The sequence below is a fragment of the Balearica regulorum genome, chromosome 2 (genome assembly GCF_011004875.1).
Source record: "Balearica regulorum gibbericeps isolate bBalReg1 chromosome 2, bBalReg1.pri, whole genome shotgun sequence".
Lineage (NCBI taxonomy): Eukaryota > Metazoa > Chordata > Aves > Gruiformes > Gruidae > Balearica > Balearica regulorum.
In genome coordinates, this window is record NC_046185.1 from 112,711,717 (window position 1) to 112,738,725 (window position 27,009).

At 37.9% G+C, this 27,009-nt stretch overlaps 1 protein-coding gene across 2 annotated transcripts in view; it reads right to left on the minus strand.

Moving 5' to 3' along the window:
- Positions 1-22,645, minus strand: part of POU6F2 (POU class 6 homeobox 2) — a 278,294-nt gene extending 255,649 nt beyond the window's left edge. For both annotated transcript variants that reach the window (XM_075745348.1, XM_075745346.1), the window contains exon 1: positions 22,528-22,645. In XM_075745348.1, the coding sequence (XP_075601463.1) occupies positions 22,528-22,539 (12 nt within the window). In that variant the 5' untranslated portion in view covers positions 22,540-22,645. The remainder of the gene's footprint in view (positions 1-22,527) is intronic.
- Between the last annotated feature and the right edge of the window lie 4,364 nt (positions 22,646-27,009).

Here is a 27,009-nt window from a genome sequence, read left to right on the forward strand (position 1 = left end):
GAGGGGGGAAAAAAAAAAGTGGCAGCTTTGGTGTGCGTATACTCTCTCTTCCACTCCCTCTCTCTAACACACACACACATACACACACTCTCTCTCTCTCTCTCTCTTATCTCTGGCTGCTCCTGCTGTTATTGCTGGCTGCAGTCAAGTGAAGAGCTATTACAGATCCAATGAGTTTTCCATTACTCCCCACCCTATTAAAGCTCAACTAGCATGTGAGAGATTCAGGATGCTTTGGAGAAAAACTTCTATGAAAGCAACATAACCAACACAGCTTTAATTGTGGGATGTGCATTTTTTGTGTGTGTATGTTTTTACACCTCTCCCTGTCCTTAACATAGTAAGAAAAGAAATTCCTGTATGCTCCAACGGCACGGAAGAGGAGCGCCCTGTGAGCGCTCCATAGTGATTTAAAGAGGCATCCTCAGCTGTACAACATTAACAAAATCAAATACACAGTTTCTAGCATTGCAGCATTTCTATGAAAATACACAGCAGCAAATAGCCATTTCATTACATACATTCAACACAGATACAGATTTCTTCTAACTATTCCTGTCTTTGGGATACTATACTCCAAAAGTCCATAAACACACACAAACAGACATTTTTTTTTTCTGAAAATAAAAAACACAGAAACCATTTTTTAAAAGATAAAATTAGGGAAGATACTTACACAAACAGTTTGCAATTATTCTTGTGTTTGGGACATTATATCCCCCATAAAACATTATAAACATACATATATTTAAATTTTTTCTTGATGATTTGGATCTGTTTTATCTTCTGTTCAATGAGGACATTTGGGGGTCAGGCATTATTTCCAAGCACACTCTATTATTCCATTTGCAAACTAATAGGAATAATATCATGACAGCACGGAAACCAGAGTAAAAAAAACCGAACAACTAAATAAAAGGAAAGGAACAAGTGACCTTGTTGCGCTCTCTGGCAGCTATTTATTGCAAAGTTCATGCCTAAATGGTTCTTATGCAGAGAACAGGTGACCAGCGAGCAAGTAGGTTGGTTAGCATGTTCCCTCTGTCCCGTCCTCACATTGGTCGATGTTTGCCTATGGGTTTTTTAATGTATTCATGTCTGAAAAGTGAATTTGATATGACACATGATAATCTATGAAAATGTTAATCAATACAAATAGTTTAAGCTGTCATCAACTGCACTTCTTTAGTCAATACTCATATCGCTGAAAACAATGTCACTGTCACCAGGGCTTAATTTGCACAGCACTTAAATATTGGACTCTGTGCATCAATGCACTCCTCTTCAAATACTGTAGGTAAACACATTTTCTCCCTATTTAAGGCTGAAGCACTCAGCACGCATTTAGCTGAGCCGAATCCTCCCTTTTGAATACCTTGATAGGTCCACTGGAGGGCAAAATTAATACTTAATTGAATCTCACAGTCATCAAAATAATCAATACTTTTTTATTATTTATTCTTTACAGTCTGTTGACTGTTTCAAACCTCTGAGGGAATGGTGGAAAGGATTCATGGCTTTGAAACACTGTCATTTAACAAGGTAATTTTCAGTGGGGCATTAGGGGTTGTGAAACATATAATAAAACAAAAATGGTGGCTTATAATAGGAAGAAAGAAAAGAATTATATTTCTGCCATCTAACAAAACAGGATAAATAAAAAAGCAAGTGCGAGAGGGAGAGGGAGAAAGGAGGGGGGAGAGGGAGAGAAAGACTGGCTTTTGAAGGGTTTTATCATATCAAGAGCAGAGCTGAGCTTTCATAATGCTGACATTTCTCATCCTGACAATCCTAAACAAGTGGAAAGGATGAGATCGCAGATATCATCTTTCATCACATTCCCCAGCTTAAGAACCAACATGACAGCTTCTCTCCCCTTTACACTGTTAATTACTAAATAAAATACTGCTCTCTGTCAGCATTAGATTATTGCAGATAGCAACCACAAACATTACTCCATTGTTTTGTTTTGCCTTTTTTTTTTTTTTTAAACCAGTGATACCTACCTTGAACTCTTCAGAAAATAAATTAGGCTTCTGTCTACATATTGTAAATATATGAAACATAATCAATTTAATCAATGTGGTCAATCCACGTTATCGTCAGGCTAAATTGCTGGTGATTTATTAACATTTCATTTACTGTATTTATTAGCCAGCAACAATCTGAACATTTCTTAGATGTTTCTGGGGAGGAAACAGAAGTTAATAAATTTCTTTTGCAGATGCTGTAAAAAAACACCTCTGACTTGTTTTGCCTCATATTCATATTGCATTATGGATGTTCATTTACTGAGGCAAAAATGTTGTTTGTTTGCTTTCATATACTAAATAATGTATTTTAGCAGATTTTGCAGCTAAAGGTCACTGTGAACACAAACAGCATTGTTTCAAAGTCTGGACTGCTGCCCTCAGTTTCAGCTTTTTAAAACTAACATCAAGAGTGGTTCCATAACAAATGTGAATCAGGACAAAATTTGACCCTTTTCAAAGTAGTTTGGGGAGGGAACTAATCCTGTCCACAGAGCTACACTGCTAATCTGAGGACTAAGAGCAATTTAATGGAGGATGCTGAATCAGTAGAATTCTAGATTAAAGTCTCAGCTGCCAAATTTTGAAGTTAAAATATGAAAAATGGGAGGAAAAAGAATGTAGGAAATATGACAGCACTGGGAGAAACCTCAGCCCTTAGATGTTAGTGAATTCCCAGCAACTTCAACGGGGCCAGGATTTTACCTGTTATGTACATTAATAATTCGGCCTCATCTGGAGTACTTTGTTCATTTCTGGTTAGCCTATCTAAGAAAGATACATCACAAGGAGATGTGTGGTAAGAATGATAAAGAGATCGAAAGTATTGGGAATGTTTACAGAAAAAAGTGAATAAGAACAAGCATGATCAAAGTATACAAAATAATAAATGGCAGGGAGAAAACATAGATCAGGAACCATTCACCCTACCTCGTCTGAGGAGAAAAGGAGCCTCTACTGAAATGGCAAAGTCATAAATCTAATAATAATAAAAGATACTTTTCTAAACAGTAAGCGGTGAAAACCTGTGGAACTCATTGCCGCAATATATCACCAAGACACGCACCACAGTAAGCATCAACATAGTCAGTCACGTGGCTGGGCAGACTCCTAGCAGTGAATTTAAAACAGCTTTACAACCACAGAGCCAAGGACTATAAAAACTGAAATAACATAAACTGCTGCCCCCTTCCTCAGATGGTACCAGAACTTCTAGTTAACCCCCAGGGTAGTGCTCTCTGTCAGGTGGTAAATGAAGGACAACTTTCTCTGTAAGCAGACAGATTAGGTACTGTCTAAAATTCTGGTCTACATGAAGACTAAATACATCACTTAAATGATGGGTCGAGGGAAGGTTTGTTTCCTTCGAAAACATACTTTTTAAAAATGGGCATTTTTTAACTTCAGGTTGTTTCCAGGCCTTCAATTGCTTTCCGTACTTAAGAAAGTGTCTCTTCTGCAGTGGATTATACATGATTAAAACCTATTCTTTTTACAAAAAGTGTAATACATTCTAATTCTAGTGTGCAGCAAGTGGCCTAGTCTGCAAAATCCCTTGGGGACCAGAGGGGCTGTTTCTATATTTCCCAATAGCCTCCTTAAAATCTCTGGTGTAGCTGCTATGCCAGCTGCAGGCCCAGCAGCCTTCTCCTCGTGCTCTGCCCACCTACAAAGCCCAGCCCAGAGAGGATCCAGGGCATTGGAGAGGGTGTATCGAAGCAAGAGTTGCATGCACATCTTTGGTGGATAGTCCCATCAGGATCTGTTCTCCTCCCTGCCCTGGATGTCTGTGGGCTTGACACTCAGCTTTTGCTTTTTGGAAGGTGTTAAAGGTCAGGATATGCTTTGCAGTGTAACACAGGATCTTCCATTGACTGACAACCACACAGAAGTTTTAGGTTTTCGTATACAAAGCTGAAAAGTTTAAGAATGCATAAAAGACAGCAAGATGAACTTTGTAAAAAGGGTTTATATGCTTTAAGAGGCAAGGGTACATAAAAGGGATATAATGCTTCAGAATTTCAGATGGCATAACCACAAGAGCAAAGTTCCAGTTGTGAGAATTTAGGAATTACAATCCCCTTATTCAAAATATACCTGTATATACTACACATCTAGTGACAAATTTTACACGCACCTCTTGCAGATACTCATATAACTTGTCATCTATTTCTTGTCCAGCTAGCACTAGTACTTCCAGACTTGCCTGTTTTCTATGAGATTTCACTGACAGTTTTGTGCAGCGAGTGGTCCTCCCTGCTGTGTGTCTCCCTTAAGGGTGGTTTATACCTCCTGTAATTCAGTTGCAGTACCTGCTACACCTCTGTTCAGCTCTACCACTCCCCAATGACTTAAACAAGCTGTTTGGCTTAATTTCACAGTAAAAATCATGTGGATTTGCAAATGCAAATTACAGCTCTGGTTACACACCCTCTTTTAAAAGTCAAAACCTTTACCTTTTTCTTATCTGCACCACTGTATGGAGTATAGGAGAACATTTATCACTATGTTAAAAGCTTTGCCTCTATGCTTTAAGGTTAAAGGTGGAGTTTCTGAGCAAAATTATTTAGTAATCAAAGACAGCTTTTAAAGGAAACTATATGGTTTTTGTGTGAAACATGCCGTAGGCAGAAATCTAAAAATGGGAGAACTAACTACTTTTATCCTTAATGTAGGACTTGGGTGATAATAGGGCTTTATAAAGGCTTCACACACTGATTTAGCCACTGGTCTAAATTTTGTACTTACTGCACCATAAACATTGTCAGTCTGAATTTAATTACTTTTTAAAATTTTAATTAAGAGAAAAAGTAAATCCTTTGTTTTGCTTTTTATTTTGCCCTTAGTTTGAAATTACTTTGCTCACACGTTATTTCTCTGGCTTAGAAGTACTTGAAATTAATTTTCTGATTTTTTTTTTCAAAATATGAAATAAATCCAGCCCTCCCTCTAGGATTCTGATCTTGCACAGATTTCTGTTTGGGCAATACACAGTGCATATGTTTGAGTAAACATTCCAATTATACTACCAATAAACATAAAATTTATATGGTTCATACATTATTCTAATGACTGCACACAAAAAAAAAGTACTCAAATTGTAGCTTTTTAAAAATTTTAATCAAGACAGAGCACCATAACAACCTTGGATAAAGCTATTCTAAGATGTAACTTAGCTTATAGGTTTTGAGTGAGGAATACATTAGAAAGATTCTACTGGGGGCAAAGGATTGGATTTATTTTGTGTCAAGTACCAGTGAAATTTAGGATTACGTTCCTCTTAGGAACTAGTCCTTCTTCCTTCATCTTATTGCTTTTAGAGGTATTCAGTTTTTTTCCATAAATAATGATTTCTCATAGACAACCGTCTTTGAGTCTTTCTTCTTTAAACATTATCTGTTGTCACTAATGTGCTGATATTTCCATCCCAATCTATCCATAGTCTGGTTTATGCAAACTACTTTGAATCAACCTTTTGTCCCTTGCTGGCCTCAGACTATTGCTACCTGTTGGCTGTCACTTCCCTGGAAAAAGTTACAGAGAAAAAAATCTAATTTTTTTCACAGCCACCTGTACCACCATCCTTTGATGGCTGTTTCTATAAGCAAAACAAACAAGACTGCTGATATATGATCATTGATCTCTCTTCACTACTTTGATCTTGTACTTCTATTTACTGCATTACATATTTACTTATATTACCTATTTTACTCACATTTGACTTACTAAAATCTTCAGTATTGTCTCTGCTTCCCCTTATAGCAAAAAGCTGATATATCCCCAGCTCTTCTCACTCAATAGGAATTATTATCACCCAAAACAGTGTCTTCTTTTCTTCAGCTACAATGGTATTTATTCTCCTCATTAAAATCTCTGTAGCATGAAAGACAGTTTTCTTCCTTTTCTCAATACTAGTGTGACTTTGGACATTGTATTTTTCCAGTGATACTCAGCTTCACATCTAGTGTCCAGGTTGCAGTTAAAAATGAGCATTGTTTAGTTAAAAATAATGTAGCTAACTATCCAGTGCCTAATTCTACTCATGTTATTAATAGTACTGAACTTTAATTAACAAATTAATTTGGAAAGTTAGAGAGACTATCACTGCCCATGGTGCTTGCTTTCATTTAAATATTCTTCTCAGGTTAGACAGTAATGCTAGCATGGTCTCCACTTATTTACTGAATTTTAAGTCCTCTGGAAATTGAAATGGTTAGTGCTGGTTAGTATAACATAGCTTCTGACAGAAATAGTGTCTTTCAGAAACTCATGGAGGTTTTAGTTGTAGCTTTATGAATTTTAAAGTTGAATGAAACCTTTTTTTTAAACTAAGTTTTATGTGGCAATGTCCCTTGAATTGCTGTGTCTTGAGACAGAGATACTACAACGCGTTTTCAAATCATACAAAAAAACCTCACTAAACATATTTTTTTTCTCCCCCTACTGAACTATATTCCCTAATGAAAATGTTTCACATATTTCTTACACCTATTGAGAGCAAGTCAAAAGGTTCACAAGAAAAGTCCTAGTCAATTTACTAGTCAGGTTGCTCTGCAACATGCTGTGACTAGAGACTGCAGGATGGGAATATGCACACAGCAGATGCACAATAGTAAAAGGCTAGGTCACCATTTATTTTATAATCAAGTTGGTTTTATTGCTCTAAATGCACCCCAGCAGTCACACTGCATGCGTCCAACAGGAAAGGTGAAGTATGTTGGTTTCACCATAGAAAAAGTAAGAGACTGCTGAATCTCTGGTCTAGAAAAGGCATTTCTGGAACTGGCTGGGAAAGAAAGACTTCCATGTATGAACCAGACTGTGTTTTTTCCCGACCCACTTAGGAATCACCAATGACAGACTACACATGGCACAGAAGTTTTACTCTAAATGTTGCTTTCAACTTTTGGAATTGACCTTAATGCTTCTGATCCAATTACTAATCTGATTTAAGAATCATTCTGCTCTTCTTGTTGCAAACCATTTCATCTTTAGAGCTTTCTGCCACGTAAAGGGTGAAGCTATATAAAACCTTCCTCTATTAACTAGGATAAAAAGAGTTGTAATTTTGGCCTTGGCCCAGTTATAGTGATTCCCCATTTAAATGACATTCTGGCTTACTGGAAAGGAGCTTGTTCATCTGTGCATCCGTAGCAGAAGTTTGTATGCATACAGAGGTCAAGAGCCAGAGAAGCTACTATTCTGGGAAGCTACCATGCTCCTCAAACCACACGATAGATAATAGCGCACAGCCACCAGAAGAAATAACAAGTCTTGAGAATGGCAAGAGAAAGCAGCCGTCTTCTAGTTAAAGATTCTTCCAGCCACACAAAAGCAGACCCAGTTTTTGAGATACCAGAAGATCAGGCCCTACAGATCATGACAGGACAAAAGTGAAACAGGCAGGAACATTTTTGACTGGGGCCAACATGGTGGGATAAGTGTTCAGAAGACTTTCCCACTCACTTCATAGAATCATTTAGGTTGGAAAAGATCTTTGAGATCAACAAATCAAGATATTTCCTACTCTTCCGCCATGTGGTCTCCCAAAAGGAGGAGATGACATAGGAGAGCAATTAAATCTGAAATTAGAAAATGGTTCCTATCAGGAGTAAGAGTTCGACACATTTTCTTCATAGGAGTAGCGGATGATTCCCACTGCTCTGTCAGTTTTATTCAACGCGGAGCCAGGTCAAACATAAGAAACCATCCAGAAAATTCTAAGCCTGTAAGAATAACTACAGTTTTCTAAAACTTGCATACTGTGGGGCATACCAGAAGACTTCAAAAAAATTCCATTATGAAGAGAAAGACATTATCTGCCATTAAAAACCCCAAACAAACAAAACCCCCACATTTCTATAAAGGTATTAATCACTTTTAGGAAAAAAAAATACCGTTCTACCCTAATGTAATAAACACATATTGTAGCTGTCTAAAAGATCTTTGCTATCAAAACAAAACCTTCCCATTTACCCTGAAAATTATTTCAGGTTGGGTTGTTTCAGTCTCCACACTGATCACCTAAAGGAGACATGATCCTGTTTACTAAATTATCTTCGTGAGTGCTCTTTCACAAGCCTGCCAGTTCCAGAACTTAGGTGGTGTCTTTTTTCGTAGTTGCTCAATTTCTGTTTTGAAGGGGCCTTAAGCACAAGGCTTCTCTTTCCAGATCATGTTGCTACATATATCAGAAGTTCCTTCTAGAACCTGCAGCACCCACTTATTGACATAATCCTGCTTTCCATGAGGAAGAACAGGCCATAAATGGCCTCTTTGGAACTATGAAATGTAATAAAATACTCCATGGGGTACTCCGAGTTAGTCTTTCTTAGGTGAAAGATAGCTCATCAGAATTTCTACTGCAAAGCATTCAAATTATATTGATTTGGCCTAATCAGAATTCAAACACGCTATCATATACAGTTTCTCTATATTTTCATTTGTCAGGCTTTGTCTACCATGCATGCACCAGAAATGACTTTGGGGGAAGAAATATCAAAGCCAGAATTCAGTTAAAATTGCTTTCTTTTAGAAATCAGCACATCCAGAACCACACCAAAACCAAACTTAAAATAACTTTTGATTGTTGATCATGTATGAGAGAGAAACTTGACTAGGCAGCATAGAAGGGACTCAAGCAACTTTAAGAGACTCTCTTTAGTTAAACAAAAACTTGATTTTACATAATATGTCAGGATTTGCAAGTTGTAAAACAAAGAAACCATTAACTTGAATTTTTTAAAATCACAGCGTGGGTTAAACAATAACCCAACTCAGCAGTTAATTCAATTACTTGCATTTGGTCTAGCAAAACCCAAATCAAGATCTGTCTTGATGGACTTGGCCATATCAGGAAAGTCACCTTCTGTTTCAGGATGGGTGTTCCCTGGCTCTCACCAGAAATTTCATCAGAGACACACAAAGTAACACCTTCAAAAGAAAATTTGGTGAAACGGGGACACATCAGTTTTAGTGCAACGAAGCAACCTTCATTCAAAAAAAGTGAAAACTTTTTTTGCTGAAGATTTTTAAAGTAGTTCTAATCTAATTCGAGTTTCATCCAACTCTTGGTATGAATGCCACTTTTAAAAACAGTTACAACCTATAATACAATACACAGTCACAACCTAGACCAGTTTAGAAATTGGGTATATATTTTTGTGAACCTTTCAAAATCCTTTATAAATAAGGGTATAATACTTAAACAAAAAACATACCAAGCAAGTAAGGATTTCGTGATAATATCACAATGAAAAATTGCTGGAAAATCTTCATTTCAATATCAAATTGTTCTTTGTCAGCTTGAAGCAAGTGAGAAGGTTTGCCTTTAGGAATTCTTCTTCCTAAACAAGACTGAAGGCTTCCAAAATCTGAATCCAAACTTAGGACAGCTCCACCTTGATTTTATATATTACATGATTAACAAGGTGGTCAGCTCTTATGGGTGCTCTTCATGGTGCTTGCCTTAATACAGCATGCTTGAATTCTAGTGACAAGTATGGGAAATTACTTCTCTCGCAGCATTTCTACTGATACCATACCTTCTAGGGTGGACCCTCAGATTTCCTTTTATCTACTCTATACATAGAATAAAATAGCAATGATACCCATCTATTGAAGAAACTGAAAGCTTCACCTGAACTAAGCCTCACAGACTAAACGGTTCTTTTCTTTTTCCAGATACTAGAAGATGCACTGCCATAAAATGTGCAGCTCCCAGATTAAGAGTAAGAATCCCAAATAATTTTCCTATGGTTCTCCTATATGGAGCTCATCTGACAGGAAAACCTGCTGTTACAACTGCTAAACATACTTAATGCCACAAATACTGCAGATCAATAGTGTTATGCTTTTTATATTTTCCAAGCCTTTCCCATTGATAAATGAGTGCAATTTTTTTTAATCATTACAGAGAATCTTCAGGGTTACTTTTCTTCATACCAGGTCTTCATCAACACCTGGGTACCACATCTTTCTTTTCACATTGTAGAACACAATGTATTAATTTCTAATTAAATGTATCCCAAATTCAATATGCCTTTATCACACAGCTTCACACTTCTAATGGAATTTGCATAAGGACTTGGTTTTCTTTAAGAACTTGAAGCCCAAAGGGTGCTTCACCTTTTTGTCAATGGCCTTAATCTGCTGGAAGCTGCAGATATACTTACAAACTCCCAATGTTTCATTCATTATGCTAGGGTAAGATATGTCACACACCACACGGAGTTAAGTATTACGTGTTGGACATACAGGAGAATCACTTCAATTCAAAACAGTGTAACAGCAGCTTTTCTGTTTAATGCCTTACAACAGGAAAACAGCATAACACTTACTGATCATTTTAGCAGGAATTACAGTAACTGGATTATCAATAATCAATGAATGAAGCATATCTCAGATCTACTAGTATTTTCCTACATGGACAATTCTATTCTTTATTAGATACTCTTTGGTTTGGGTTTCTATTTTGACTTGGTGGTTTTGGGGGTTTTTTTTGAGGGAGGGGGTAGGTGTTGGGGTTTTTTTAACAAAATAGTTGCCATGCAATGATTTGTCATTGGCTCCCTGTTGTTTCTTAAGCAAACTCCTTCTAAACAAACAATATTTTAAGGCAGAAAACCTGATCAGAGAGTAAAACAAAGTATCCAACTACAGCAACGCTTTGTTGCTTGCTCCTGTTATTTGCAAATGGGCCAAGATCCCTGGGCTGCTCAGTTTCACCCTTAAAGAGTAACTATCACCACGGTCCTTAGAGAGCACAGTCACAAGTAGTGTTGATTCCCTTCCGCTTCAACTCTGGAAAAATATTTCCAAAGATCTTGCTATTGTTTATCACATACATCCATATATGTATATGATAAACATATATCACATAAATTAAAAAGTTTTTAGCAGTCCTGATTCTCTTCCCAATGAAGCCGTTTGGATCGCTGCTATCTACTTCAACAGGGACATACTCAATTCTCTGCATGGAAAATCACTGAGATGTATGCAAGGGCCCTGATCTTCTTGTCACTGCAATCAACAAGAAAACTTCAATAGGTAACCCTAAATGTATTTTAGTTGTTTCAAAAAAGTGTAGGTCAACATAAACAATCTCATAATATTATTGGTCTCAAATTACTTTTCAACTTGCTACAAACAGTACTATTTTTAAAATACAATTAATAAATGTGTTTTTTAAGATAAGTTTCAAACAATATTATTTAGAGACATGGCATAATTTTCAGATTTTTTGCAATATGTAGGATTACACTAAGTATGCACAACACGAGCACAAATATGCATTCCATTACAAGAATCTGTGTTTGGAAACACTAACATACAAAAAATTAATATTAAAATAGACAATAATAACTTCAGAGTGATAAAAAAATTACAAAAATAAAGCAATAAAATGCAGAATATAAGAGTTTTGATCACAGCCTCACATCATTTGTTCATTATAAGTTATTTTCATGCATCATTCGAAATGGAAGTTAGTTTTGTGTGTTTGGCATATAAATATATATGAAAAAAGCATCTTTGCTTTTTACTTTTAAGAAAAAGCTAATTCCTATGTCCATATTTATCATTAGTTTTCTGAACCTAGAAGCTACATGTATTTACAGTTTATATATGCAGAGAGCCACTTGGGTTTCCTCCATCAAGCTTGAGTATACCAGTACAGCTACAAGAGCGTACCAGCATTCAAACCACTTTCCCCCTTCCTATTAAGTCCTCTTTTAATGAAAAATAGCCTTTTCTTTGTGGGACGGGAAGTTTGCCACCACTTGTTTTATATATATTATCATTATTATTATTATCTTCCTTTGTTATCCTATTAAACTGTCTTTATCTCAACCCCACAAGTTTTTCTTCCATTCTCCACCGCATCCCACTTGAGGGGGGGGGGGGGGGGGCAGAGGTGAGCAAGCTGCCACATAGTGCTCAGCTGTCAGCTGGGGCTAAAACACAACAATGGCTCAGTTTTGCCACCGAACCTTTATGCATTGCCAGCCAAGTCACCTAATCTCTATAGTCCGTTTAACCAATTTGCAAAAGAGATCAGGGAAATGGTGTCTGTTTTGACTTTCAAGCATTCCTGTGAAAATGGGCAAAGTAATCTACCTATCCCTACAGAGCCTCTACTGAACTCTTTCTTGATCTATGCTTTTCTAGAGTTTAATAATATCTACAAAGTTTCATAAAAAACTCCTCAAACACTACTTACCAAATTTTAATGATCTTTACTTCTAGGACACTTTCCACTGTATTTAAGTGACGCATTATTCTTAATTTTGTCCCATTACTTCCATTTCTTCCTTTTGTTAACCTACTCCTTTGCCCATTTACCTGCTTCAGTATCCACAGATATCATTCATGTGTTGAGCAAATAATCAAGCTATGCATACTTAACCAATTTAATCCTTACATTAACAAAAATCCATCTCTCCCTTTTCTTAACCTGGTGGTACTCCTGATCCATTTCACTGTTTTTAAGAAAAAATAGAGTGGGATGGATCAAGTAGCATAAAAAGAACATAGAGCTGCCGCAGGTCTTGGTTTTGCTTGGGAAATCCAACACTGGGGCAACTTCAAAGGGTCTTCTAGGAGCAAAAAATGCTTTTTTTGTTGCTCTCTTGCTACTCACTGGCACAATGTGTGCCCTCCATCCTCCCAGCCTGAAGATCTCAAGAAGAATTAGGAAAGCAGATCTTCATTACAGAGAAGATAGACAGGAAAGTAAACCCCTGTAAAACAGGAGTGGACCAGAGCTCATCTGCTGCTGCTGTCCAGCCCTATCCTTGTTCCTTTTTCTTTTCTTCCATAGTTGGAGCTAACACTGCTGTTTCCTCAGTAATACTCCCTTTCCAAGCAGTTATTAATGTGACTTTCAGAACAACTCTCCTTAAAATCCTAGTAGGTGGTTTTTAGTCCTTAACCTACTGTGATTTTCTTTCAGCACATTTATTCCTGGTTTAAGTGGTTACAGCAGTTGCTCCCTCCTGAAGATTTACACTGTTGTGGTGAGTTGACCCTGGCCAGCAGCCAGGCACCCACACAGCTGCTCACTCACTCCCCTCTCCCATGGGATGTAGAGAAGGTAGAAGGAAGGAGAGAAGACTTGTGTATCAATATAAAGACAGTTTGATAGGGGAAGCATAAGATGCATGTGCAAGCAAAACAAAATGAGGATTTTTCCCCACAACTTCCCATTGGCAGGCAGATGACCAGCCAATTTCAGGGCAGCAGGGCCTCAGTACATGTAACAGCTATGTGGTAAGTCAAATACCATAACCACAAATATCCCCATGTCCTCCTTCTTTCCCCTAGGTTTTAATGCTACATCATATGGTATGGAATATCCCTTTGGTCAAGTTTTTTTTTTTTGGTCAGCTGTCGTGGCTGTGTCTTCTCCCAGCTTCTTGCCTACCTTTAGCACAGACACTGTGGAAGCACTGCTCTGCAATAACCAAAACACTGGTGTGCTATCACCATGGTTTTAGTTACAGATCTAAAACACAGCACCGTACAGGCTGCTATGAAGCAAGTTACCTCCAGCCAGCCACCCCAGTACAACAATTCAGATCTACAATTTAGGAAACTGAGTGGAGCACCATCACTGTGATAGTCCTTGAGCTCCCTTTTCACACAGCCAGGCAGCAATACTCAGCTCGCAGGCCGGATGGTCCCAGCTCATGTGTTTCCTCTGGAGCCAAACACAGGCTCCTTTCTATCACCTCACTCCAACCTCTCAGGCACTAGCCTGTAGAGCGCTGAACAGAGATCTTGGCATAATGAAAGCATAAGCAAAGAGACTTAGGCAAATACAAAGTAAGTAAAACTGGCTAGATTTGGGGTGAGTAGTGACTTAAACCATCCCCCCTTTTTTTTTTGCTTGTTTACATTTTAGACCAAATGATTATTCATAGATTTAAATTAACTTTCTCATTTACATTTACCCACATTTACTTCACCCATTTATTTCTTGGGTTATTTAAGTATTTCTCAGTGCTATAGTATCTGAGTGCTTAATCACATCCTTTGATCTCTGTTTCCATGCAGGCTAGAGTGTCCTCAGAATTTGTGTGGATATTAAAATGTTCTCTTTGGCCATAAAATCAAGTTGGTGGGCAATTACTTCAATGTGACACCTTATATAAGCTTACCATCATGCCTTCACTTTAAACGTTGTAAGTAAATGAAATTATATTGTAGCCATTGACAACACATACAATTTTGCCTGTTTGATATCCCATTACTGCAATAGCAGCCACAATGGTTTTGGAAAAAGCTCTTTTTCCATAAGAACGTGCTACCATTTTTGTGCTCACAAGTAGGGCATATTTGTAGGGACCATAATAACGCCACTTAAGTGACTATCACAAAGTATTTGCTTGTTTCCAAGAGAATGTAAAGTAATACTCCCACATGCCTATATATAGAATTATTAGTAAAAGAAGACCAACAGCTCCTACACAGAATCAAATCACTCACACAAACAATTGATTCACCTGTGCAATCAAAATAGCAAAAGCATTAAATATTCTCGGACTAGATACTTAGCTAGGACATGGGATCAGTTGTATAGCAGCAGGACATGCACACAGATCTTCCCTATAAAGTATGCAAAACTCTAGCAGAAAAGAGGAACAGTTACATCTACATAAGTAATACTATTTGTACCATTCTACCAGCAGTTCCCAAAGTTCCCTCTTCTGCTTATCTTTCAGTTTCAAATCCTAATATACACAACCAAAATTCTGTTGGGCTCAAACCTACCTCTTCATGTGGAAAGCCTAGAAACTCACAAGCCTTCAACTCTGAAGGGAACATACTTCAAGGGAAGAAAACAAAAAAAAGAAAAGTGAAAAGTAATGTCAGTTTTAGAGGACTATGGGGATTAAGCACAGAATATCACTTTCATTGCATTCTAAGGCCAAGTGTTGTATGGAATAAAAGTTAATAAAATAAGGAGAAAATCTAAATCCACAAAGATCCAAAAAAAGCTGGACTGCTTTTTGGTTTTCTAGGATCATATATTAAATGCAAAGAAACACTGAATTCTGTTCCATGTATCAGTTAAAGAAAAGCTACTGAGGGGCTATGCTATAACCCACTTAGATTAATCAGCAACTCACCAGGGATCGGGGTGCATTAACATGAATTGCATGCTTAAGTAGCAATTTCTTGGACTTTATCACATCAAAATCTGCCTTATCTAGTAGTTTAAAGCCTTTATGATCTTAGAAGTCCCAGACGACCACATGCACAATCCTTTACCCAGAGAACTGTTCCCAAACTCTACATCCCAAACTCTACATCTACTCCCCAGCCTGATTCCAGCATAGCAACTGAGTGTAAGTAGTAATAGGAGGAGAAGAGTAGATGATCTAACAGTTGATCAAGTTACTGGGCTTGTTTTCTGAAGATGACTTCTAGCTGCAGACTTCCACTATTTTTTATTCTGTTTTTACAGACATCAGGAAAGAAGAAGTGAATGAATGTGCACTTATGACGAGAAACTGTTAACTGAAAATTCTTTAATTTCCACCTCTCTCCCTCACAACAACTAACACAGGTAAGGTAATGCTTTCAAAATACCTGTCACACAGTTCCCATGATATCAAAGTGATTTGGAAGTCCACAAACAAAGATGCATGACACTGAGAAGTGACAACAGAAATGAACACTTACACTGGGCTTCAAACCCTGGTTTTTAGGAGTCTCATCATGCTACCTCCCTTGGGCAGTCACTCCATCTATAGGATTTCTTTCTCCTAGATGACCTAGTGTCTGTACACATCTTTAAGGGTCTTTAAGGAAAAGATGACAACATACTAAAAATCTCTACAAGAAGCCCAACCAGATATGTTAAATTTATTGTGACAGAGGAACTGAACTGCTGTGATGAAAACAAAGCTATGTTTGTGCTGTGGTTAAATTATGGCTTTAAGATACGATAATAATTTATCTATATCTGAAGGGTACAAACTGGTCCTTCAAGCATGTAACCCTGACTCCAGTATGTATACTTAGTGCAATGGGACCACTTATATGATCAGATTTTTTGAGGCTGGAGCACAGCAGTGGGGGCAAATTGTTCAAAGCTAATCACAGAGCTAAGTAGGAGGAAAGGATGAAAATGACATTGAAACATATATAATAGGCATTATGAGTGGGGAAAAAAAAACCAGAAGAGCAAGTGTTTAGACTACAACCTTCTTCTGAAAAAGACAAGTAGAAAAAGCTCTTCTGTTTGTGATATTTGAAGCTCTACTGGAGAGAGAAACACATAACACAGGAATGCACAATCATGCATGGTTCTGCTGTCTTCTAAGCTAGATCACCAAAGGTCTTTGACTCGAAGCAAGTTCGAGGTGAAAGATATACTTTTTGCACTATATCCAGTGAAAAATTTTAAAACGCTGCACTGACAATGAAAGTAAAGATGAAAGAACATATGGTTTTGTGTTTATTTTCTCTCCAAAAGTCTTTCTCAAGTTTGCTCAGTTTCCCTCTAACTGCTGTCTCTACAGACTCAGCCTAGGATCTCACTATCAAAGTGGGTTCCCTCCTGCCTCGTGTACTGTATTAACATCATTAATAAGTTTTGACCTCAGTGACACCTATTCTAATCCTCTTGCCTTCACTAGGGTTCTGCAAGTATAATTTAGCACTTCATTTAAGGCAATGAGATTGCAATGGCAGTCTAGGAAGTGGAGCACAGTTTATAACATTGCTGATGACAATGCACAGCAGAGGCCCTTTTAGTCTCCCAGCTGGTGTCTCAGATACGACAGTAGTAATATCTGACTTGGCTTAGTATGCCTGCTCCACATACATGTTTACACTGATATGATACTTTTAACAAAGAGCTATAATGTGCATAGATATCATTTAGGAAACAATCTCATTTTAACTATGAGCACGACAATTATATAATTTCACAACAAAGTCCTATTTTTGGGTCTCTATATTGCTTCAGATCCCATTGCTTTGGCTTGCAACATTTATTTGCAAGAAAAAGGTGCCAGATACGTTCTGAAGACCAAAGAGGAAAAACTTAGACTAAACTTAGGGAAAATTTGTCAGATAATTCCTGTTTGCAACTCATGGGGGCGGGGGGGAAGTATACGCTCTCAAATTTTTCACTTACGACTAATGTGCTTTGGGTCTCCTTGTAGCTTAAGAAAAATTATTACCAATCCTGAATATTTTTATATAATGTGAAAATATTTAAATGTTAGAGCTTAAGTCTACTGAAAGAAATAAGCTGTGATTAAATCATATTATAACTGAATATAGCTACTCTGTGTGAGAGAAATTCCTTTCTCAACACCTTTTGGAGGGCATTCGGAGCAGGTACTGTAATAACACCCAATTAAAAAATAAAAGCCCTTCAAAATGCTGAACAGCTGTAACTGATGACTCCATTGGAGGAAGAAACACAAAACCTTGGAAACAATGCAGCTGAAAAGGAAGTTTTCTGTAGATTGTTGTCTGTGCATGGAGACTCCAGCCTTGAGGTTTCACTTTTTCTATCGAATTTTGAAAGCTCGAGGTAAAAGCACACCATACCAGGGGTTTGAGTGAGGACTAGACAAATTTACCAGATATGTACTCCCTAAAAGGAAGTTGGAGGATCTCCAACCCGTTCACAGTGACCGTACTGCCATCCGGAGGCAGGCTGCAGCTTAAGAGCAAGGAAAGTCGTCTTGAACTGTCATTAAGCAAAGACCTCCCTTCAGCCCACACGGCAGACTCCCGTTTTCAGGGAGCCATACAACTGATGAGGCAGTTAAACCTTGTCCCCTTGCAGAACTAAGCTACTGTTCATGCTGTTGCCAAGCATGGATCTGTTGCAGAATAGCCTCTAGGCAGGTTTTTCTAGTTTAGCTTGTCAGAAGAGGTGATTAACTCTGTACCAGCAGTCTCATTTTTTCAGGACAGTTAAATGCATGCACACAAAGCTTTGTGGGGGCAAAGTATTGTTGGTCTAAAAAAACCCAACAAAAACCAAAAACCCCCAAAACCAGAAAACTCCCACAACCAACAGCATGGGAATAAGTTGGGGGGGGGCTTTTATAAATCTGTTCAGGGCAGTCTGAGATTTATTTTTGGACGGTAACCTGAAGAGACATGGAGATCTTATTGAGTCATACCAAGAGAGCTGGTTGATGGAGAACTCCCTAGGAAGTAGTACTGGCATTCATACATTTCCTTTCCATGCTTCTGTGGTGAACATTTCCATTTATAAAGGGAAGGCAAAAGGTAGAAGACAGACTCTCTTTCTTTTTACTTTATTCAACAAGTAGAAGGAACTCAGAGAAAAAGTGAGAAATCATTTAGACCACAGGAGGAGGTAGGAATAAGGCAGGATAAGGAAAGTGAGCTGCTTTATCAGTTGGTGACTGTGATCCAAAATCTGACCTGTAAAAATACATTCTGTGGTTGCACCTGGCACCAGTAAATGAGGGGGGCTAAGTAGCTTATTTATCTAAATGAATACAAACACATTCTTAACTCTTGACCTAGACTGAGAATAAGCTGTCATTGCAATAAACATTTAGTGTTGAAATATGCAGTAAGGTATCTTACAGTTTAATACTAAAGATCAAAAAATGCAAAGTTATTTAAGTATTTTCCTACCTTCTTAATACAGAATTTTGCATGCTTGGAATTCTTAAAACTGACACATTGATTTTAGGTTTAATTTAAAAGGTAAAAGGAGAAGAAGGTTTGTCTGATGAAACAAACAGCACACGTCACAAAAGGAATTCCCACTGTAATCATCTTATTCTGTTGAATGGAGGCTTGACATAAGATATCTATATTACTACCAATAGTTTATAGACTCTTAGCATAAGAGGTGTATCTAATTACTCAGATATAGTAAAGGGCACTGAAATAATTTCTTGGAATCCAAACACGATTATACATATATACAATTACATGCTTTCCTCGGAAAGAAATCTTTTGTCTCCACACTATCTGCAGCCAATGCCACTGAAGACTCTGGAGAGATGGAGAAAGAACTTACTCTGGATGAGGACAATCAATCAAAATCTTCTCTGGAACTAGAACTGCTGTTATAACAGATCAATAAATGCTACCTGTTGATCTACAGCAGTAGAATCATGAAGGTGTCTACTCAAATAAAATGATACATATATGCGTATTAACCACTGCATGTGTGTGTTGAAACATTAATTTTAAATAAACTTTAGAGGTTTGCTTTTATTAATGCATCACATACATAAGATGACATTGACAAAGACCCTCTTACTGCTCTATCAGCCTGAAATTCTGCAAGAGAAAGAAACAGAGAAGTCAAATATTAATGGAAAGCGGGATTTTCCTTGCAATAGCCTCAATAAATATGTCGGTCGGGGGAAAAAATAGGTCAAAAATAGAAAGCTTGTATCTCCAACATCAAAGAAAAGAATGTTTGTGTCAAATCTATTGGAGAAATTGCCATGAATGGTTCATCTGTGTGAAAATATGACCCTTGTAATGCTGCTAAGATCAGCGAGACCTAGGATGATATGTTGAATAAGAGCTGGTTGCAGAAGTTAAAAATGTCCATGTGAAGGCTTTAATTTACATGTCTGTTTTCCCAGTATTCTAAAATAGGTAGGAGAGGAAAGTGTAAAAAATTGCTTGTCAGGATAGTTCATTAATTAGTATAAAAAGGAAAGTATATTAGCATGAATATTAAGGTGAAATCCTTATAAACGACATTCACCATTTTCCCAGTGTGCAAAATTTTTCATTTGAACTCATCTCTGTTTCCTCAGTTTTGGATTATTTGTACTTCTTTTCCCTGTGGCCCATTCATTCATGCTGTTGTATACGCAGTTCATCTTCCACCCTTTCCTAAAACACTCAGAAAGATGAAGCACAATAAAATATACAGTATCTTTAAACCAGAGAATCAGAAAAACACCTTATTAGCCTCATATGTGAGGTCTGCTCAGGGAAGTGTGTGCTAATTCAACGCCTAATTCTGCAGCAATCCTTGCACAAACCCAGTTGCCTCTGCTCCAGATTCTGCAAGCAGATATTTCACCATAAATCTCAATAAACATTTTCATGAGTCGAGACCTGGGAACTTGACACTGTTGGGGTTGGCTGTAACAACCAGCAGATCTCTCTAGGGAGGCCAAAAGAGGCTGCATATGCTTAACTCACAGAAAGTATCTTAAAGGCCAGCAGTCATCGAGTCTACAACAAAACACATAATTTAACTCTGAGTGACTCTTCAGTGAGAATCATGCCAGGCCGGCTGTCCCCAAAAGACAAAGACACCTCAATATTGGCTAAAAAAAGTTAGTTGTGCTACAAATTGACAACGCTTCTGTTCGATTGAATTTGTATGTGCCATGGTTTATCACCTTCCTATGTTGCAGCCAAAGAGAAGAGAAATACTGATAACCAAGGCGTGTCCAGAGAAAAGTGTTACAGATGTTGCCGTATTTTCTTCCTTCTCTCCTTTTCTGTATCACCTTCTGATTTATTTTAGGTTTCCCAGAGAATCTGGTGGCTCATTGTGCTATTGTTTGAGTTTTATATAATCTACCTGCAATTGCTTACTCTTTCCATTATCTGCTGGATACCTGTTTTACAATAGAATGTGGTTACTGCAATGGGCTTTTATTGCCAATATCCTCATATACAAAATTCAACTAATATATTTTCTTCTATGCTTTATCAAAAAGGCTTAGCTGGAAAATGTTTAACACATACTAAGAATGCAACACTAAGGACTACTAAGAGAGGATGCTGAGGTGGAGGATGTTTTTCTTTTTAATGAGAATAATACAAACTGAAGTGTTCTTACTCAGGGCATACATGAAAAACACAAATAAATCATTTCAGGTGAGCATAAATTCTGCTTGAATTGTAAATGACCCTGCTAACAGAAATCAGATTGAGGCAGAAGCTTAAGTTCTCTTCTGTACACCTACTCTTCTTTGGGGCATTTTTCAGATTCTGGCAAACAAATTTAGACTTGAGCTGTAGAAAAGCTATGATTCTTAATGCTCTTCTCACAAATCTTCAATTACTCTGTTTTTAAGATGTTTAAATGAAAAAGACTGTCAAGGCCTTGGTTTGTTTCTTCATTTTGGGGTTGTTTTGTACCTGTGTTGAGGGAATAATTTGATTTTATTTACTGTCATCAAAAAGGCCATTTTTAATAATAGATTGAAAAATACAGGGGGGCAGGTTTGCTGCTTCCCCTTTTCCTCCTTCATAGCCACTCCTGGACATTCACTTATGCAGTGATGTAGGATAAACAGTCCTTCAGACTGAATACTTAAATTTGTGAAATGGAAGCTCAGAAAAGGCAGGATGCAATCTACTGACAGAGGATTATTGGTGGGGAGGGGGTGGTGGGGTGGTGTTAGCTGTTTTCTTTTTACTTTTTAAAAACAACCAATCAGATCATTTAAATCCCAGATTTAAGTGGACTCTGATTCACAAAGTGCAGTCCAATAGCTGACTTGCTTTGAAATTGAAAATGGTGTCAGGACCTGTGTCTGTTAGGGCAGTGTAAATTTGGAACAACTCCATCAACTGCAAAGCAGTTAAAATCATATATATCGGTGATTAGAAATTGGCGTAGAACATGCTTTAATTTCTTAACCATTTCACAACAGAGATAAAGCTCCTCCATATCAGTCAATTATTTGCTGTTGCCAGTGTTACAGCTATGTCAGACTCACTGATCACATTCTTCCTGATTGCTTCCCTCATCCTAGAGAGATAACTGTACACAATAAAGGCAAAACAACAGATGATCTTTCAGCTGCATGAAAACTTTAAGGAGAAAATTATCAAAGCAATTCTGTCCCAAGTATCCACTTACTACTCAAAAGAATGAAGCTTCTTAACCAAAGGCACGTAAGAATTTGTTTTAATCCATGGAAATGTGAATCGTTTCCAAAGAAATTAAGGAATTGGCTATAATGAGTATAGAGGACTAAGAAATTAATAATAGAAAGCATATTTTACAGAACAGCTAAATCCCACATGATTTTTAACCAAGTGATTCAGTAATTCTTTAACCATATTTTAAGGGTTATCTAAATACCAGGCAATTACAACTCTACAGAAACAGAATAAAACTCAGTGTAATTAACATTCAAAGTAGTTGCTAATTTGTTCATTTATTTGCAGCTCATGCAACTTCATAATAGAGTGTGCCAGACTAACCTGTTTAGATATACACCCCTTGTGCCAGCAGAGTTATTAAAACAAACAATACATTTACAGTGCATCTTTCAATCTGCTAAAGCTGAGCAAAACCACATTTGAAGCCCCGAGACTCGCACCCAGCAGTGTCCACTTTAAATAGAAAAATCTCATTGATTGCATGAAACTCAGGTCTCATTTTTGTCCATCGATTCCCCTGGTGACCTTCTGAAGCATCAAAGCCCAGAGCGAACCCAATCTGACCCCGACTTTATGTGCATTATTATATTGAGAGACAGGAGCTACTTACAGTCCATGCCATTGTCTCCGTAGATATGTAATAAAGTATTCTAGAACTGCTCCTGCAGAGAACACTTCATGCACTCGGCATTTCCTTTTCTGTGTCTCTCTCTCTCTCCCTCTCTCCCCTCCAATCTTAAAATTCTTCTCTTTGCTGTGCCGAATGCTTCCCCCCCCCTCTTACAGTGGACAGCTCAAATGAGCAACTTCAGACTTTGACTAATACTCACATAACTCTCAGTAAACAACATCCTTCACGCAGATCTATAACTAATAATAATGCTCTTTATTAAGCTCTCCTGTGAAACAATATGTCTAATAAAAGCTGCTCTCCATGCTGTTTTAATTATAATAAATCACCTTCATTATGATGCATACTTCAATATAACATGCCTAATGCTTAGCTACCTAGGATACTACAATAATGAGGACAGAGAGTAGACACATCTTGAAGAAAGTTATTTACACACACCGAAAAATTCTACAGTACCCTACTGCTTTGCAACATGAATTTCAACAACTTTTATCTTACCTTACTGTTCATAACATCAGAGCTGAGAAGAAACACCCCCCCTGAAAAATGCTGTTTACACAAATAACAGGACCCTGAATACATCCACTAGCATGGAAAAATAAGTCCTTGCAGTGCAATCATTTCTCTATAAATGTATAAAAGTATTTTACCACCCTGTGCAACAAATCAGTGATGAGACTATAGGCTGTTGTGTGCCGGTACCTAGGGATTTCATGTCAAAGTCAACTTCCTTGGCAATCTCTAGGGAACTGTGCTGTGCACATTCTCATGAAAGGTGTGAAAATCTGATTTTCTAAAATGGATCAGTAATTCTCTATGAAGGGGAAAAGGATCGATAAATCTTTGCTAAGTAGATTGTAAAGGAAAAATTATTCTTTCAGTGACAGTACATTAGGATCCTCCAAACAATCTCAATAAACTAAAGACATAGCATTTCTCCACCAGCTACTTTTGACTTCTGATATATTTTTGTAATCTCAGATCATTCTGCAATGCACATACATTTATATTTGCTAAGCAATGTTCCATGTTGATGTTGATTTATGAGTATATGCCATTATAATGCTTGCCTGTGAGTAGAAAAAGAAAATTATTAGCTGCTTGTAACCTGATAGATGTGATACGAGGAAATGTCATTACACCCATGCACACATATATGTTTGTTACTATATCACTCTCTCTGTACCTACACAAATATTCTGTACTCTATGTATACACACAAATATTTACTACACTATTTTTATTATTTTTTTTTTGTACATGCACATATATAGCTACATTTTCAGGCACTGAGAGTTAATTATAACATATATAGCAACTGTAACTCTACTTAGGTGCTTCACAGACCTGAAAGGTGTTCAACCAGTTACTGAAGTAGCACACGCCATCTGGCATTTACACTTTCAAATCAGATAGCCATGTCACACTTAAACATGTGATTTTTACATACAAGCAAAAGCAGCATCTGCCTGAAGACAGCATTATAATAAGGCCTACAGTGAGCAGTCCAAATGTATTGCCAAGTCAAAAGTGGGCTACACGCGCAAGCAGAGGAATTCATTTGTCCTTTTTACACAATCACTTTCTCCTGCTGCAGAGAGTAAGAGGATCCTGCCAGAAACGTCTGTAGTGTTGTTTCTGCAGCGGTGGTAATATGCACAGTGTGGGCACTTAAATGTCCATTCCAGTTCTAAATGCCAGTGCTAGTATGAAACTTAACATGCTGGGTTGCATTTCTATTCCTGCCGCTCCCAGCACAGAAGTATTCTGGGTGGTAATCTTTGAGGGGATGCATGCTGAGGAAAAAAGACCTTTGTCCCTCTCCCTAATGCTGACAAACCAGAGAGGAGAGGAGGCAGCCTCTGCTGCCCAGAGAAATGTACAGTCTGGAGACCAGGCTCTCTCCTGCAAGTAGATTTTGGAACGAACACAGAAAATCAAGTCTAATGAAGCCCAGAACAACATGAGAAACCAAGTATGATGGGTAGGCACAGGCAGGAAAAATTTTGAGTTCAGCACTCTGAAACTACTTCATGTTTGACTGAGGCCTTCCCCAAAAGAGATGGGGTTTGAACCCAGTGGTGCAGTTCTGAATATTTTAAGATGCAGAACTCTCATGGAGCTAGTGACATGCTGAAAACCAAACTGCGCATCTAAGTTTCTCTGGCATTTTCCAGATGGTGGAATGATGGTAGAAGCCATCATTATTTATACTCAGAAGATCCAATGCCTTGTATACTTCCACAGTTCAAGGAACTTGCTTACGCAATTTCCTTAATCCTTTCAGATTTTCTTTTGTTGGTACGTGTGGGGTTTTTTGTTTGTTTTGTTTTTATAAACAAGCAATACTAACAAGAGCGCTCGAGAACAGATGCTGCCCTAAGTCCTAGTTGAGCAGAGGGTATCAGAACATACCTGAACAGGTTGGGCCACTGCACTGTGTCATGCTTGAGGGAACATGTAGTTAAAATTATCTCTTTTTTCCCTATTATCTCTACCATCCCTGTGTCCACCAGAACAAATGAGAGTGGAATAAGTGGACTTACAGTGTACAAAAATATATAGAGTAACAAAATGTGGCACATCAATCCCTGATAAAATCAATTCATATCATTGACGTGATGGACAAAAGGATAAAATTAAAGTTCTCTTGGAGTGACAAATCTCATTTATACCCAAGGACACCATGGTAAGCGATCCTCAGGAGGCCACTGCAGCTTCTTCTCAGACCTCTGTATTTTGAACCCTTGCAGTGGAGCTTCTGAAAGCACTTCACACTTCTCCGATAATGAAGCTTCACAACACCTCCTCAAGGTGTGGCATGGAGCAGAAATAAGGCCCATGCATGTACATATATATGTGCACAGGGAGGCAGGGTTAACATTCTAAAGTTGGATACATAATCTACTCCAGTCTGAAATTTTGACCTAGGTGACTCAGTGAAAACCACACAGGAAAGCAATGCCAGACTAGTTCTTCCCTCTTATCCCGAACATGTGGAAACACACTTGAAAGCAAGAAGGACGTAGCTAGTAAGCAGCAGCCCATGGCCAGTACTCATCAGAGGGGAGCTCTGGCCCATACAGATACAGTAATATACATACACACAATAATATACATGCTCTCATCCATCACAGATACCCCAAACAATTTTTTGATATCTCAGAGAAATTGTCTTTTACCGTAGGTTTTGGAAAAGGATATCTTCATTGAAACCAAACCAATGAAGCATTCCATCTCCCTGCTGCATCACGAATCAGAAACAAAAAATGGAAAAGGCCTAATACTACTTGCAAAGTAGCACACTGGTGCCTCATCTGTTAAAGAACGCGCCTTACTAAAGTAGGAGTTCGTGATCCACCACACCAGCAGGGTATAAGAGTTGCATTTTGGGCTCTATGTCATACTGAATAAATCCCATTCTCTCTTATATCAGTATGTATCTTGCACTACACTTCTGAGGATAACCCCCTCCTGAAGTCATAGTTCAGAGCCCTGTCCAGCTGTGACCGACTGACCCAGAGTAGCATGAAATCACCTGGTTTAGTCTGTAAGCATTTATTCAGACCATTCTCTAACCCACACAGCCAGCACCTCTAGGTGTTTGGTTTCCTCTGTTGTTCACAGAAAGGTTGGATTTTTTGTTTGGTTCAGTGGCATGGTTTTCCTGGAATGCGGGTAATATCATTTGCTTAGAAAAAAACCCCAACTTTTTATTCTTTCTTCATGTTTTCTAACATCACAGATTAGGAGAACAGTGAAGGTAAGAATACTACTGTATTTGAAATTTGGTAATAGTCTCCTCAGAGGGAACAGCACTTACAGCTCCCTGTCTGCCTACCTAGGATGGGCCTGTTGCTGCTGGACAACAGCTATTTGGGTCAGGAAAGGGATGAATAATTTTTTTTTTTTTTTAGGTCTTAATCTCCTTTAGTTTTCTAATATTCAAATATGATGGAACTTCTGAATTAACAGTACTGTAACTGTTCAGTCCTGTTTTAACACGACTTTTTTTATTTACCCATTTTTGCTTTTGATACTGTGCCCTTTCACAAGCCATACAATGGAGGTGGATCCAGCGTGCCTGTGTCTGTTCCTGGAATAATATGCAGTGGAAGCCAATCCCAATTGTAGGATGCAGGAAGTGTTTGCATGATTATAGCCAAGACAAATCATGGCTTTCTATACTCACCCCTTTGAGACTACCTATCTATTCCTCATCTGCACTAAGAAAATCAGATACTAAATAGTATGGATCTCTGTTTAGAGATAGTGGCTAAAATGCCTGAACACCAAAGGACACATACACCTTCAAAGATAAATGGTTGTAACTTGCAGAAAGGACCAAATCCTGCACCCACCAAAATACAAAATTCCCATTGCTTTAAAAGAGGGGAGACTCCATCCAAGAAATCCAGATGGGTGTTCATCAAGAGGAGGCCCATGGAAACATTGCAT